This window comes from Dipodomys ordii, unplaced genomic scaffold, assembly GCF_000151885.1.
Source record: "Dipodomys ordii isolate 6190 unplaced genomic scaffold, Dord_2.0 Scaffold18, whole genome shotgun sequence".
Lineage (NCBI taxonomy): Eukaryota > Metazoa > Chordata > Mammalia > Rodentia > Heteromyidae > Dipodomys > Dipodomys ordii.
In genome coordinates, this window is record NW_012267234.1 from 16,975,805 (window position 1) to 16,993,329 (window position 17,525).

Below are 17,525 nucleotides of genomic sequence, written 5' to 3' on the forward strand. Positions count from 1 at the left end.
GCCAGGGTTGGAAGTAGCATGTTCAAATCCCTGGATTCCTACCATCACAAGATCAATAAAGAAAATAAAAAGTAAAGTATATGAGAAGATGCACATAGGTAATTTGGAAATACTGTGTAATATGACAAAGGGGATTTGAGCATCTGTGAGCTTGATGTCCATGTGGGGTTCTGGAATGAATTCCCCCACATGAACTAAAGGACAATCCTACTCTCCTCAGACTCTTGGGAGCTCTTGTCCAGCAAGACAGTAGAAACAAGAGATTATTCATGAGAAAAATCCCAAGATGGAAAGTAATAGCGATGAATGAAACAACCCCAAACAAACCTCAAAACCGACATAACCTGCAAGCACTAAACAAAAGAAAAGGTTGGTGCTATGGTTTGGATTTTGCATATTCCCCCAATGACTCATGTGTTAAGGGCTTTGCTACCTTATTTTCTGGTCATAAGATGAGTGGTTTTGTCCTGGTATGCCTTCCCATCATATATTGTACACTATAGACCCAAAGCAGCAGGGACAACAGATTACAAACTGGTTAGCTCCATGACAATGAATTGAAACAAAGCTCTGTGTTCTGTAGTTCATCATTTCAGGTATTTTGATACAGAAGCAGAAAGCTGAGCAATGCTATCGGTGTATGTAGCTGCATCCATACCAGACAAAGCAGACTCTAAGGCAGGAGGCATTTTGTAATCTCATTATATATGTCCTGTTATATACCCCATGCACCCCATCTGCCCTGAGATGCCTATCTGTGCTACCTTCTCTAATCTGATCTGGAAAGTGAATACTAGGCCAAGTCCTGGCTGTCCCTTCTGCCCACCTGGTCTAGAAGCAGGAGGAAATCATGTTTCAACAACAGGTTTCTCTCTTCATCTCTCACCCCCCGGCATTGCTGTGTTTCTTAACTCTGACTTACGTGTGGGACATGTTGTCAGATGCTGGGGGCACATCTGGGAACACACACACAGTGCATTCCAGCTCTCCTTTCAAGTTGACATGACACGGAGCACAGAAATAAGCAGCAATTATAGTTATTTAATTAAAGGTATGATCAGTGCTATTAAGCTGAGTTTCCTGGGACCTCTCTACACCTGAACCCCAGAGGCTCCTGATTTTAGCTGTTCCCCACTGGAACAAAGATGGGGAAAACTGGTTCTTTGGTGTATACCCCACCCACGAACCTAACCACCATTGGTACTACTGGAAAGAAGCCAGAAAAGGATGAAATCCTTGACAAGTCACCCCGGAAGGGTAGAAAGGATAACAGGTCTTTCTGAACAATGAAGTGACTGCAATCCAAACCTGATACCTCCACAGGACACACAGTTCTCTTTATCCTGCGTGTACAGTCAGCTCCCATGTAGAATCTCAGCACCATGTCCACAGGCCCTGGCCCATGAGGAGGAGACTGTATTCAGGCCTGCAGTTAATGAGTTGCAGGATCAAGTTCCTCTGGTAATTGACTGTGACACACCTGAACACAGACCTGACTAGGCACAGAGGCCCAACAGAAAGTGAGGGCAACTCTGGCTAATGCTGAGTGACGGATGGCACTTAATGGGATGAGGCCGTGCCTAATTTCACATCGTTTTAGTTCACAGAATATCAGGTAATGAGCCTCATTGAAAAACTGGCTCGTGCCTTTCTTCTGACTTTTTTCATTTCTACTCTGAGAGTCCTGTAAAGCAAGAATATTGTGCCCTGGTCATTGTAGGCTTCTAAATCCAGCCAATGCCAGAGTCCTTTCTTGTTTTTGCCAGTATAAGTTTCAAGGTAGATGTTGGCCTCAATTGATGGCTTTCATGAATCAGTTATAGAGATCCACACACTTCTGAAGATGTCTAGCTTGGTAAGAAGAGCACAGACTGGATTTCAGGCCCTTTTTCCTTTAGCATGGTATTTTGTGAAGTGTACAACCCGTACAGCCTTGCATGTCCATCTAGGTGAACACTGTTATGTTCCGGGATAGTTTCTGTCATACATTCTTTGGAATTCACCTGCAGGGCCTGCGTTAGCAAGTTAGGATTAGCAGAGGAGCAAACAGCGATGGCAGGGGAAAAAAGTGGTTGTCTAGCTTTAATTCTCTCTCTCTGGTCAGGCTGTCTGCTCCAGGAAAAGTTTTGGATCCAGTGCAGGAATTCATCAGGCACCCAAACAACACCCAGCAGGTGCAGCAGAAGAGATCAGATGACAGGGAAACAAAAAGAATATTAAAGGGGCCAGACTCAGAAAGTAGGACCAGGAAGAAAACTTTTTTTTTGGGGGGGGGTCCGGTCGTGGAGCCTGAACTCTGGGCCTGGGTGCTGTCCCTGAGCTCTTCAGCTCAAGGCTAGCGCTCTACCACTTGAGCCACAGCGCCACTTCTGGCTTTTTTTTCTTTGCTTATGTGGTGCTAAGGAATCGAACCCAGGGCCTCAGGCATGCAAGGCAAGCACTCTACCACTGAGCCACCTTCCCAGCCCAGGAAGAAAACTTTTAATAAACCAGAGCCTCCTTTTCGATGTTAAGTTACAAGAACCGGGCCATAAAGTTGCTATCTGCGTTGCCCTTCTGCTTTGGCATGCTGAGAAGTTGAAAGACTTGCTCGATGGGTAGAGGATATATTGGGCAAATGGAAGCCCTGACAGCTCATTTATTATATATATATATATATTTATTATATATATTATATATAATATATTATATATATTATATTCTATAATAATGAGCGATATTCCATCCTGGTCACCTACCATCTGATTGTCTGATGATTACCTCTATTTCCTTAGCTCTGAGAGAATAAAATGCGCAGAAAGGCCACATTTTTTGAACTCTTCCTCATACACTTCGAGCTACAGCCCTTTTTCTTTTCTCTTCCTGTACCGCTCTCTACTTTATCCTGTTATTCATTAGACTAAAATCCTTGTTAAATGTTCCCCCTGTGAAACCTTCCTTTTTGTGAGACTCCTTGAGCTTTTTAAATTTTTTTCTCTTCAAAGCCAATCTCAAGTTCTGGTGACTTTGTATAGAAACCAGGAATCTGAGGGACACCCCTTTCTGTCATCCCAGTACCAAAGGCTGGATAAGCTTGGGATCTCAGTCCAGACCAGGAGCAGTTGTTGTTGCTTCTTGCCCTGATCATGCTTGTGTTTTTGTTTTGTCAGCTGTGGGGGCTGGGCGCTGTCCCAGACCTCTTCTTCTTAAGACTAGAGTTCTAGCACTTTGAGCCACAGCTCCACTTCCAGTTTTTGAGTGGTTAATTGGCGATAAGAACCTCACAGGCTGGTTTTGAACCATGATCCTCAGATCTCAGCCTCTTGAGTAGCTAGAATCACAGGCGTGAGCCACTGGCAGCTGGTTTCTGCTCATGGTTTTGTAGGCGGCAGCTGGATGAAGCATCTCTAGTGGAGGAACGTGAGGGGGGAATGGATGGAGGAACCAATGGGGGTAGGGTGGGAGAGATGGGAGCAAACACAGAGAGAAGGGGTTCAGCAAGCAAAAGAGACTCTCTGGGGGTTGGACGTTGGTTGTAGAGCAGGTGGGATGCTTTTTAATGACTTCTGAAAAATATGCAACAAAAGTAACAGAAGTGATGGAATCAAAGTGTATTATATGCAGGTATGAGAATATCAAAACAGAACCACTTTGTGCAATTAATATGTGCTAACAAAAAATGGGCATGAATAGAGGTCAGGGATCATTTTCCTTAAAGATAATCTAGTTTTTTCTGATCATTTCATACCAAGATGTTTTCTTCTTTGTTCTATTTCTACATAAAAAAGCTACTGATTATGTAGATAGGGGTCTATTTCTGTACTCTCTTCTACTGATGAACTTGTGTGTCCTACATTACTGCTATCTGTGTGTGCGTGTGTTTGTGTGTGGTGTCCAGGATCAAACCAGGGCCTTGCAAAAGCTATTCAGGTGCTCTTCCATTGAGCTAGATTTTTTTTCTTTTATTGGATGGGTTAAGGTTTCTTTAAATATCTAATTTTGATACACTCTGCTTTTTAATACCTCTGGTGATTACTCAAAATTTTAATATGTACACTTAATGCTATATTTAAAAATGATATCAACATAAATTTGAATTTCTAGTTTTCTCTTGAATAAGATGAGGACCTTGACACGATTCATTTTTCCCTCAATATTCCCCTTCCATCTTCCAGGTGATTTTTTCTTCCTAAAATTATTATGAAAACCAGATCATTACACTATTTACAACTGAAATATATATTTTCCAAATAATTATGCAACTTATGGTCGATATGCATTTAGATTTTCCAATCAATATTTATCAATTCCTGACCTTGTGGCCATTTCTTGCATGATATAACTGTCCTTATTTTTCTAAGCTTACTCATTTCTAAGACCACTACTTTCAGGGAGGGTTGGTGAAGAGGAACAATCCTTGTTTTTTTGTTTGTGGAAACATAATGTCATCCTAGAATTCTCTGTATCCAAATGGCCAATCACCAAGAGCGATTCTTCTAAACGTAACTTCAAGGTCCATCTCATGATGAGTTTCTCTTGTTTGGATCTTCATATGGCCCACACATTTTGATTTCTGCTTACTACCATGGCTAAGCTCCCCCAGGGATGATGGGAACATTTTTTGTGCTGCTTTCAGATTGTGCTATTTTTAAACTTGGAAATTCTGCATGCGTTCCTACCTTCATTGTGAGCAGCTGAGTGGTTAGAGCCAGACAGAACAGCAAGTGCACAAATCCTGTTGCAGTACGGGGTTTGGAGAGGCTGTGTGATTGTGGTATGGAGATGGAGGGGGAGAGCTCATAGTGTGATCTAGTTCACACCAGGCTGGGCCCAGGAGTTTGGAGTTCATTCCCAGTGCGGTGGAAACCCATGGAAACATTTTAAGCAGAGAAGTGACATAAGAGTTTCCAGATTTATAAAGTAATTTGGCATTTTCTGCTGGCTTCCTCATTTTCTTCCCCAGCCCCCTGATTTCACTTTCATATACATATGTCTGTTTCCACCATCCCCAGGCACTTTAAAAAAAGCTTTCACAATATAAATAAACTACAAACCCCCACAATATTAGCCTGCAGATGATAAGAAAAATAACATCAAAGCACTGGCTTAACCCTGGATTATAAATTGTATGACTCATATGAAGTAAACAATCATTTGCATTATATCTGATCAACTTTTTGTTGAATTAAAATATGCAAGCTAATTATTTAAGAAATGGATTGAAAGAGATTATTGGGGGGAGAGATAGAGTAGGGAACTATGGACTAAAATTTTTTTGAAAGACATATCAACTAGTAACAATGTACAGAACTTGTTGCAAATTTGATTTAAACTATAAAAGATATGGGATTTATTAGCTGGAAAAATCAATGACATTGTATGACATCTGTATTTGATTCAAAATATTAGAGTAAGAATGCTGTGATAAGATGCTTGTGAATAGACAATTTTTTTTTTGTCGGTCCTGGGGCTTGAACTCTGGGCCTGAGCGCTGTCCCTCAGCTCTTCAGCTCAAGGCGAGTGCTCTACCACTTGAGCCAAAGCGCCATTTCCAGTTTTCTGAGTGGTTTATTGGAGATAAGAATATCACAGCCTTTCCTGCCTGGGCTGGCTTTGAACTGTGATCCTCAGATCTCAGCCTCCTGAGTAGCTAGGATTACTGGCATGAGCCATTGGCACCTGATTTCATGTAGTAAACATCATCCATATACTTACCATCCATCCATCCATTCACCCACTGGAATATCTATATGTGCTTTTATCTAATTATCAATCTATGTTTCACTATCCTTAAATTTTTTTGCAAACAATATTCAATGGTTTGGCTCAGAGTTGCTGTTTTAATTTTTGTTACCCCTCAGATCAAGGACCAAGTGCCAGTGTTTCTTTTGTGCATGCAGAAAAATCTTGGGGAGGGGCTGGGAAGTTGGCTCAGTGGTAGAGCGCTTGCCTTGCATGCCTGAGGCCCTGGTTCGATTCCTCAGTACCATATAAGCAAAAAGAAAAAAGCCAGAAGTGGCGCTGTGGCTCAAGTGGTAGAGTGCTAGCTTTGAGCTGAAGAGCTGAGGGACAGCGCTCAGGCCCAGAGTTTAGGCCCCATGACCGGACCAAAAAAAGAAAAATCTTGGGGAGAAATAAGGGAAAGCAGTCATCTAATTAAGCACATCAGTACCAAAAATGACCGCAACTCATTCCTGGAAAATACCTCAGGATTGTCCCAGTGGAGTGGTTGGTGATGGGACTTTCAATACCAGCTGTAGTCAGCATTTTATTGAGGGCTGGTCTGAAAAGAAGTCAGCTTTTAGGAGCTTCTAGAATGCTGTGCCCAGGCCAAATGTTCTACAGCTTTTTTTTTTTTTTTTTTTTAATCTTTAAGTATCTGGTGAGCCTGGTATTTAAATAGGACTCAGCAATCTTAAAAAGGATGTTTTCTTATTACATGTAAATTAATCTCAATAGCAATAAATCTCTTAGTTGACCGGTCAGCCAGATTAAAAAAAGACCAAAAGGGCCTTTTTTTTTTTTTTTTGGTCCTGACATTTTTCAAGGGTCCTGACATTGTTAAAGCCTTCAACTTGAAGCCAATATAGTTCTTGGCATCTTTTCTCAGAGAAATTCAGTGGAGGAAAAAAAAAGCCTATTATTCCTCCTCCTTCTTCACTTTTTTTTTTTTAAAGAATGAAAGTATTTATTCTTCATCAAGGAAAATGAAGAACGAGTTAGTTTATATTCAGGATTTTATACTGAGTTGATTTAATGTGAGTTAGAATTTTTGGAGAAAGACAGCAATAATTCTACTGCTTTAAGTATTAAAACCAATAAGCTTCCGACGTGCATAATTCATATTCAAGAGAGAGCTTTTTCTAGCTTCATAATTATTACTTCCTCCCATGGTTAAAATTAGTGGCTTCTATTTGGTGGCTTTCTTGAGGGATATGTTATCTCTCCCTGGAAGAGATCAGCTCAGGGAGACTTCAGGCATCTTTTAGCTTTTCTCTGTTGCTCCTAGGCAAAAACATTGGCAATATCACTTTCTGGTTTGAAAATGATTGGCTGCCAACCCACGGGGTGGTGCTGGAGGGTATTTTCAACTCCCCCAAAGTCCCCATCTTAACATTCCAGGTGTTTCTACCTCCATATGAGGCCAGAAGATTGCTTTCTTTTCCCAGTGAGACTGACCCGGTGGTTTTCTGTTTAATTCCTGCTGGAGGTTGTCAGCTGCTTTTTGCTAGAGGTGACAGAAGTGACCTCAGACTTGTACATATGGCCACTGGGGATTGTGATTTCTGAAAATCCGGACACCAACTCTCCCAGAATCAAGGGGATGGAAGCCATCAGGTGCTGAACAATTACAAATTCAACAATGCCGCCCTTGCTGTCTTGTATACGGATGAGCCAGCCTGCAATTTAAAATGCTGTGATTTTCTTCCCTTGAAATTCTCTGTATCAACATCCACACTATAGTTGATCTCATATTGCTTATTGGTCCTGACTAATGTTTTCTTTCCTTCAAATCTTATCACACAAGTTACTGGAGATGGTGGGATTCGCAGGGTTTCTAGTTATTTTTATAGGGTTTTGATTTTTTTAGGTTGTAGTTATTTTTGTTTTTCTGACTCTGGGGACTGAGCTCAAGGCCTTGCATTGCTAAGCAGGTATACTTCGCCACTTGCCTCCATTTTTGCTTTCGTTGATTTTTCAGAGAAGTTCTCATGTTTTTTACTGTCTAGTTTTGACCCATGATCCTTCCATCTCCATCTCACAAGTAATTAGGATGAACGCTGTGTGCTACCAGAGTTTCTGTTCTCATGGACTCAGATTCAGGTCAATGATAAATGGTAGAAACTAGACATATTTCTACTCTGTTCTCCATTTTTGACTCCATTTTGTTCTCTCAATAAGATGCTGAGATGTGTCAGGTTCAAGGGTTACACAGGCATTATATATGATGGGACAACCATCATATGACAATAATCAAGGCAGAGGTCAGAGATGAGTTGTGAGGATGAGACCCTACCATAACTGGGAGAGAAGGGAAGGAAGTCGCCGGGATATACATCATGCTAGCACTTGCCAGATTGTTCCTGTTTGATCCTGAAGCAGTTTTGCAGCAAGGTAGGACATCACATTCAGACAATGCTGATCAAAGAGATAGCAGCAATAGACGCATCCAGATATGTATACCTTAAAGAGAACCCTGCAACTCTGTATGGGCCAAGTCCAAGGACTCTTGTATTTTTAAGACAGGAAGGAAACTAGATAGCTCTATATGTAGTGACAATCCTGGAAGCTAAAGAGTCCCTCTGGACAGGATATCACTGACGAACTTCTTGAATCTTTGTTTCCCAGTTAGGATGAGCCAAGGAAAGCCAACAATGCATTTCTAACTAGCCATTCAGAGTGTCCACTTCTCATTGCTGGTAATTAACCTACTTTCAGGTCTCTCATGCCAACATCCTCTAGTCAGACCACACCTGTGCTCTTGTTTCTGTGAATTAAAAAGCTTTCTCATTCCTCTGCCTGCCTTTGTGATTCTGCCAAAACATAAGTGCCCACGGCTGACTCCTTTGCTACAGCAAGCTCAGAAATAAATAGCTTCTGCTTTTCTCATTTGGTCTTTGTTTATTTGCACAACACTGCAGTTTAAATAGGATCCAAGGGCCAACCGGGTTCCATACCATCCCAATTGCTATTCCTTTGTTTATTCATTCACAAAAGAAATATTTATGTAAGGCATTATGACAGACACCAATAATCCTAGCAGTTGGAAGTTAAGTACAACCCTGGACCAAAAGAAAAATAAAACTCATTTACCAACAACTTTAACATAAGTCAGGAGCAAATGAACAAAACATAAGCTACAGTCCCCTTCTCACAGGATAGTATCTTGACAACTATGGAACAGACTTGATAACCTGAAAATCCAGTCAATAAGCATTAATGTGTTGGTGCGGAATTTTCTAGAAGTGTTACACCAACTGTTGGTTCCACGAGGCAACTTCCAGGAAGCTGAAGTCGGGTGCCATGTCAACAGTTATGCAATTGAATGCAGACTTGAGAAATTAAAATTTAAAGTCCAACAAGCCCGTAATCTCACAGGTAATCCTTTAGAATAAGTCTCTATCGGTCAAAATTTAGTCAGATAGTTCAATTAATTTTACATGTATCAGAGCAGTTCCCATGAGTGAAGTGTGAAGAAATGACTAGAGCATGATGTAATACATCTCTTAGACAAAGACAATACATTTGAAGATGTGGCTTGGTAATAAATTCTAAGGATGTTATTCAGAGATTAATGTGGAGGGAAAAAAGCTTGTGAAAGATGAGGCCTACTTTGGTTTATTAATGCTCACGATAGTCCTAATTACCACTCTCTGATAGTCAAGGTTATTTTCCAGCCTTGGTATGTGAATGACCTTCCCTCCTACTTTGTCAAAAAAGGATGTTCATGGCTGGCTGCATGTAGAAAAGACAGCTAAAATGGCCCTTTCTGAAGTATCAGTTCCTCAAGCAATTTCAGCTTAATCAACAGAGCACCTTGGCATTGTTTTAGCTCCCCATTATTCTTTCACAGAGAAATTCAATAGAAGGAATTGTTGGGCACTAAAGAACTAAAAAGGCAAAAGAGGACAGAAAGAAACCAGCCAAAAGCTGCCACCCGTAGGGAAGAGGTGGAGTCTTAGTGCCTAGGAGTGGAGGAGACTGTGCATCAAGACACTGGACAGATGCTTGGGGAATGGGAACTAGGTGCTGGTGATATGAGGGGCTGGTATGGGGCTGTATTGCCAAGTGTTGGGGTTGCTCTAAGCTGGTATTAACAGTGGAATGAAGACTAGCCTTTGCAGGGCTGAAGTACCATTATGGTAGGAAGCAAAGAGGAAACAGGCATAAAGCACAAAGTCCTGTCTCTAGCCTTGCCACCTCTCTTTGGGCCTCTCTATTGGCAGATCTGAGAGGACCCAGCTGACACAGGAGAAATGAAGTTGGCTTTGTCTCAGACCATCACTAAAAACTGAATACTGCTGGATCTCTGCTGTAACTGTGGTTCTCCATCAAAAAGATTCACAAAGAGCATCTGTCCTGAACATGCTGACTTATTACTGTCACTAATTTCTAAACAATGTAACAATGCATATCAAGTTTATGTTTGCCAGCCTGAGTAATCCAGAGATGATTTACAGTACAGGAAGTGCAAAGGTGATTACAAGGCTTAGGCCCTTGCCTGTAAGGCACTTGAACACCCTCAGATTCTGAAACCCTGAGTCCTAGCACAGACATCTCCCTGCTCCATACCTAAGAATACAGAGGGTGAAGTTAGACCCTGAGAAGGAATGGCTTAGTATCTGTTAAAGCCCAGCCCTCAGACCACTCAGTATCCATATACAAAGTGATTACGAAGATAACTCCTAACAAGAGAATCATCTCTTTAGTTAATTGCAAATGTTCTTTACTTAATTGCAAATGTTCTTTCTTTCTCACCCTTTCCAAAAGGAGACGTGAAGTTCCAGCAGACGTCCTATCAATTTCTGGAAAGGTGATACAAGTCATCTCTTGACTTAATCGCAACTGAATTTGGCCCTGGAACCTACCTGAACATTGACAAATAAAAAAAAGTTGACTCCTAAAAACATAAAACTGCTGCAGAAACTTGTTTCTGGTCATTCACAGGCTTAATAAATTCCGCTTTCCCACCCCCACCCCTCCACCGCCCATGTTTCCTCTTCGCTCAGCTCCTCCCGGTTTACATCTGGTAGAGCACCCCAGAACTACACTGCCTACGGGCCTACACTGCTCCCCTTTGAGGTGACCGTTTTCCATTAAAAATCTGTTATTTGTTATGGATTGGAAGTGCTAAAATTCTGTTTAGTCTCCTGTGTTCACGGTGTTGTAGCAACAGCACAACCCCCCTTGGCTGTCAGAATTACTTACACCACCAAGTAAATAAACTCCTTTGCTTGTTGGTCTAGTGCTAAAATAAGATGGCCTGTTTCTGCCTCAGCAGAACCCGTGTCTTGTGGCGGCACACCACTTCCTCGCATCTGTCAATGGAGACAAGAGCAAACCACCATTTACAGTAAGAGGCGCTCCTCTACCATTGCTTGACTCCAGACCACTCATCCTGACTGAGCCCCAGCCCCAGGCAGTGATCCCTAATTCAAAGCCCCAGTTTGATTTCATTAGGTGGAGTGCTATACTCTGCCCTGTGCCGAGTCTTCAACAGACCATTCCACCGTCCTGCTATACCCACTGCTCCTGGGTGATTGGGGACAACCAGGAGTAAGTCTAAGGACTCATGGATTGTGGTACTAGGAGGTATGGTGAACTTCCAGCTGCCTTTCTCCAAGAGGGAGAGAAAGGAAAGTGTGGTTCTCATCCTTGCAATGAAACAGCCAGATTCTTAAAATTCACATTTTCCATAACTTGTGGAAAGCTGAGTCACAGAGCCACCCAAATCTACAGATTCAAGGAGAGAAAACATATGGACAAAATGAAATTGGTTAATTCTCAGAAGTACTAAATAGGTATTGCCAGCCAGACATGCATACTATTTGTTTCTGAACTTGGCATTTAGAGTTCAAATACTATTTGTTTCTGAACTTGGCATTTAGAGTTCAAAGTGGACAATCATCTAGTTGATGCTACATTCTATCAGCCTGTTACCACAAGAAAGTGACCACTGCTTTTGACCCAAAAAGGGAAATATTTTATGGCTCAACCTAATACATAATTCTAGATACATATTCCAAATTGATGGCTGGTTTTTACAAGTTACTATTTGCATAAAAGTTACGTTACCGAATTCGACTAAAATTATTATTTGCAAGTATGAGAAAAATGAAAAAGTACCTGAAAAAAGATGGTTATTACAGAATATTTATTTATTTATTTTTTGTTTGGTTCGGTGTGGGGCCTGAACTCTGGGCCTGGGCGCTGTCCCTCAGTTCTTCAGCTCAAGGCTAGCACTCTACCACTTGAGCCACAATGTCACTTCCAGCTTTTTTTTTTTCTGCTTATGCGGTGCGGAGGAATCGAAGCCAGGGCCTCATGCATGCAAGCAAGGCAAGCGCTCTACCACTGAGCAAACTTCCAAGCCCAGAATATTTAAAGATATTAAATGCTTCACAGGAACAAAAAAATACTGCTGTGACTGCACAATAACCTGACACCATGCACATACGTCAAACTGGAGAGGAGGCATGTTTATTATATAAATTTACATATAACAAATTCTCATGACATCTGGTTCCCAAATGGATATATGAACTGGCTTGACATGATTATTAATTTAAGAGTAAAATGTAAACTTTACTTTCAATTATATGAGTCAATCTGAGATAGTGAAAGAACTGTACATATATATAAAAAGGTAAAAAATCTTTAGGAAAGCAACGTTTTGTATGTATGTACACTTAAAGATCAAGGGCTGAAATTTCACTACTGATGAAAACCACTAGGAAAGGATGTATAACACCCATCACACATCTGTTTCAAAAACAGCATGTCTCAGAAAGTATACATTTCTTTACAAATAAACACATTACAATATGAACTACAGAATACTGGTTGAGGTCCAAAATATGCTGCTTCTACAGCATCCCGGGACCCTACTTTAAAGCATTTAGTTTAGTCTTGGGGCTTTAAGAACATCTTCTTTGCTTTTCTTGGTTTTATGTTTCCATTTTCATCTTCTTCAAAATTGGCACGATCCCGCTTCTTAGCAAATTTTTTTCCAATTGTCCCCACCAAAGTTTCATATCTGTAAAGATGAGAAACAGCCCAAGTTTAATTTCAACCCAAAAAGTAGGAATCAGGTATTGTAGGGAATATCAAACCAAATGCAACAAAAATAAGAAATATAAAATTAGTTTGAAAGAAACCATTTGATCTAAACATTTATGAAATTTGCTAGGATGATTAAATTTTTTTTTGCTGGTTTTGTTTTTGCCTTTTCTTGCTTAAACTGACAAGTTCCTTTTGGAGCATGTGGATGAAGCTCTAAACAAGAGCCCTCAGATCGTGGTTCAAAGCCAGCCTGGGCAGTAAAGTCTGTGAAACTCTTATCTCCAACTAACCACCAAAAAAACTGGAAATGGAGCTGTGGTAGAGCACTCACCTTGGGGTGAAGAGCTGAGGGATAGTGCCCAGGCCCAGAGTTCAAGCTCCAGGACTGGCCAAAAAAAGAGCCGTCAGACCTTAAGGTCTGCTTGCATGCCTAGGCAGGCTGGCAGCTGAGACCATTGAAAGCAGACCTTAGTTTCATTCCCGCTGGGCACTGGTTTTAATGCTTTAGTAAACAGTGGGTCAGGGAAGAAGAGAGGAGAGCCAATGGCAGCCATACCACGTTATAAAGCAGAACCAAAGCAACACTTACCTTCTGGCCATTTCTTCATCCGACACATCAAGCTCGACTGTTTCCTCTTCCTCTTCCTCATCTGCTTTGTTCTTTGCATTCATCTGAAGCATTAATTTCTGAAAAACACACCAGTGCCAGCCATGAGTGTTAGAGAAGGCTTCCTGAAAAAAGCTGCTGTCAAACTTATTTAAAGGGAAAACGTTTGTCAAAATGTCTAAGGTATTCCCTGTAATATTTTATACCACAGTGCTAACAGAGTGCAGCTCCAAATCAGAATAGGACAATGCCCCGACAGACCTAGTTAGCTACAGTTCTCTGGAGTCTTCCTGGAGAAATGGTTCCCAGCTAGGGATGGCTGTGCCCTCCAGGGGATAGTTAGCAATGCCGAGAGACCATTTTGGTTGTTACAGCCATGAAAGGACTGTGTGTGCACTATTGGCTTTTAGTGGGCAAAGGCGGAGACCAGGGATGCTGCTGACCAGCCTAAGCATTTATCTGCTTAGGACAACCAGTCTCAAAGAATGAGCTAGACCCAAAGGCTGTACTACCAAGGGTGATAAACCCTAGCTCAAGTGATAGCCACAAAACGAAAGACTTTAATTAAATATGTCTATCTAAAATGCCAATCAATCTGAGACATATGTAACAGGTGATAAACAAAGAACTGCTTTTCTATAAACCCAAGGCAGGAAATTCAAACAGTTCAGTTACAAGGTGAATATTCATTTTTCAAATAGATTTTCAAAAAGGACTCACTTAAAATTCTATTTACAACCTTGGATAAAAGCCTGTTCATTTACAAGTCAAATTATACAATTTTTAAGTAACGTTTTTCTATTAGAAAAGATACATTTATAAATTCCAGAAAAGAACTTTTCATAACAGCATCATATGAATAAAATCTTGACATTCCTATAAAAGGCACAGGTTGCAATTCTAACTCAGTGGCACTATCAGGGATTGTATACTGCTATATTAAATTACCTGCTCAATTCTTCTGTAAAACTAGACTGCAATGCCTGCAATTTCTTTAAATAGCTATGGCAATATTTCAAGACTTGTTATTTTCTATATAATGAGGAGCAATGATACCTGGGAGGGAGAAATTTAAGCTCAATTACTGGCTGAAAAAAATTTAAGTGGAAAATTTTTACATTTGAAACATTTATATTTAATACCTCAACTTCAGGATTGAATCCTCTGAATGACATTCTTCCATAGAGAAGATCTTCACATGACAAGAAACTCTGCTCTTCTATTATGAAACTCCTAAACAGGATAATAAACCTGTGTTAACAGTGTGTCTACTTATGGCTGAGTAAGTCAAGACTCTGAATGGAAAAACCAATCAGATGACTGTCAGCAGACTCTAGTAAAAATACAGGGTTTCTAATTCAGAGTTAGAAATACAATATGATTAATTTGGCAAGCAAAGGCATCAGAAGATGAGAGCTCAGCCACAGGGGCTGCCTCTCCTGGGTATGATTATATGAATTTAGACCCTAAAAGGTTCCCTTGAAGCAATTTGTCTTTTACTCACCATGGAGTTTTTTTTTTTATTAAATATCCCAAAAGCTGGGGTGGGATTCTAGGTTTCTAGGTAGCAGGGGAATATGCCAGAGGTCTGGGCAACTTTCACATGTACTGTCAGAACTCTTAGCTCTAAACACCAATAACTTAGGCAGAGGAGGAGTCTGCCATGAGAATGCTGGGAAAGCTGGGTGAACAGAACTGGAATATGGGCAAAAGTTGGGTGGAGAGATAGCCAGACCCAAGACCCAAACCCAAATCATTCTCCAGAATTACTCCTGTAAAATACTGCTGCTGACAGCTCACAGGCCCCTCAATGAAACAATGGATCCAGAAAATGTGGTAAATATACACAATGGAAATTTATTTATCCATTAGGAAGAACAGTTATTACATCATCCGCAACAAAATGGATACATCTGGAAAAAACTATATTAAGTGAAATAACTGTATCTATCTGTCTCTATATAAACATGGTTCAACAGATGAAAACTGCTAAACCTAATGTAAACAAAACCAAGGTTAAGTCATATCTCAAGAGATACAGAAAAAAGCCTTTGAGAAAACCCAAAAATTCACGATGAAAATAAAATAGGAAGTTCATGCTTTACTGTACACAATATATGTTAATTAGAAGTTTTTGAAAAACAACAACAAAAAACGGAGTAGAGAAAAAGGCTGTGACTGAGCTCTTTTGGTTCTTAAACTGCTATTACTTTTAATACAATTTATCCAGCAAGCATTTATTGAATCTCTAGTGTGTTCCTGGCTAAGCACTTAACATCCCTTAACGAATCCCAAGAGCTGCTCACAATCATGCTGTCCATTTTTGCACTTGAGGAACTGAATCTTAAGAGAAAGTAGTGTGTCCAAGAGCTACCCAGCTAATCAATGCTGAAGTCAAGATAAAACAGTTTCCCGTACACCTCCCAGCTCAGCTGGTACTTGAGAAATGGTTCTGAATAGTGATGAATTCATCTCATCCATTTATCTAAGTCCTTTGGGAAGCTATTTGTCTGTTTTTCCTGATGGTTTCTTACCTTAGTGAGCTCTATGATACATAATTTGACTTAAATTCTTGTCACATGCTTGTTTTTTTCTTTGTAGACAAGGTCTTGCCATAGATTGGAGGTTAACTTAGAACCTACTATGTAGTCCAGGCTTGGCCTCAAACTTGTGATCTTCTGGCCTCAGCCTCCTGAGTGACAGGATCGTATAGGTTGTGCACCATCATGGTTGGCAGAACTGCCAAGTATGCTGAAACAGTGAGGCCTAATGTACACACTGATCTTTTTTTTGTCCATTATGGGGCTTGAACTCTGGGCCTGAGTGCTGTCCCTCAGCTCTTCAGCTCAAAGCTAGCACACTACCACTTGAGCTACAGTGCCACTTCCGGTTTTCTGGTGGTTTATTGGAGATAAGCGTCTCATGGACTTTCCTGCCTGGGCTGGCTTTGAACTGCCTCAGCCTCCTGAGTAGCTAGGATTACAGGCGTGAGCCACCAGCACCCGGCCTGATCTTCTTACTATAAGTCCACGTAGAAAGTTTACTGGTTTAACAGTTCTTAGAAAACTATTTGCAAGCCTAAAGCAAGAAACTAATCAGGCTTTTTTATGCCACTAGAGTGGTGGGTCTAATGATTTCTGATTGCCTTATCACTATCAATATTAATTCTAATAAACCTACTCTTTCTCTTTAAGCTCTGGCAAATCCAAATACCAGTGTTCTTCACTAATGATCTTCTTTTCTTCCTCTTCTAGTTGTTTCTTTGTTTCTGAGTCCAGTCCCCTTTGCATGAACTGTCAAAACAAAATCAGTGTCAGCACTCTTGATCATCCTGCAGTATTGGTACCTAGACTGCACCCGGTTCAGAGTTTCAAAAAGAATGCTCTTCTGACTGTAAACAAATCTAGGCTTGTTTCCTCTTTCTTTACTCTTTTTTGGATGGTTCTAAAGGCAAAGGCTTCATCTATCATTCATATTCTTGTGGGATTTGTTAGCTTGGGCTAGCTTCAGGAATTGCAATCCTTACATTTCAGTTTTCTGAGTAGCTGGCATTATAGGTGTGTCACTTTTTTAAAAATATATTTTATTGTAAAATTACTATACAGAGGGTTAGTTACATAAGTGAGGTAATGAGTACATTTCCTATTGAGCATTGTTACCTCCTCTTTTGTTTTTCCCCTATCATCCCTTCTCTCCCCACCTTCCTAACTCCTCCCTCTCCCCCATTTTTTTTTTTTTGGGTCTGGTTGTGGGGCCTGAACTCTGGGCTTGGGCGCTGTCCCTCAGCTCTTCAGCTCAAGGCGAGTGCTCTACCACTTGAGCCACAGTGCCACGTCCTTTTTTTTCTGCTTATGTGGTACTAAGGAATCGGACCCAGGGCCTCATGTATGCAAGGCAAGTGCTCTACCACTGCGCCACCTTCCCAGCCTCCCCCTATTTTTTTTTAAATGGCATATAAATACCTGTATAGATCTATGTAATACTTATGGTAAGGATAGAAAACCAACTGCATACGAATTATCCTCTTCATCCCTAGTTACATCATAGCTCAACTCCATTTGATTCTTTTTTTTGGGTCCGGTTGTGGGGCCTGAACTCTGGGCCTGGGCACTGTCCCTCAGCTCCTCAGCTCAAGGCTAGTGCTCTACCACTTGAG

The 17,525-nt window shown here is 40.9% G+C and overlaps 1 protein-coding gene across 1 annotated transcript; it reads right to left on the reverse strand.

The window, feature by feature from the left end:
* Positions 1-12,158: 12,158 nt before the first annotated feature.
* On the reverse strand, positions 12,159-16,688 carry Mphosph6 (M-phase phosphoprotein 6). The gene is made up of 4 exons (XM_013012627.1): positions 16,550-16,688; positions 14,512-14,602; positions 13,352-13,449; positions 12,159-12,736 (listed from the first exon to the last, which is right to left on the reverse strand). The coding sequence occupies exons 1-4, from the start codon at positions 16,657-16,659 to the stop codon at positions 12,604-12,606; spliced, it is 432 nt and encodes a 143-aa protein (XP_012868081.1). The 5' UTR covers positions 16,660-16,688; the 3' UTR covers positions 12,159-12,603.
* Between the last annotated feature and the right edge of the window lie 837 nt (positions 16,689-17,525).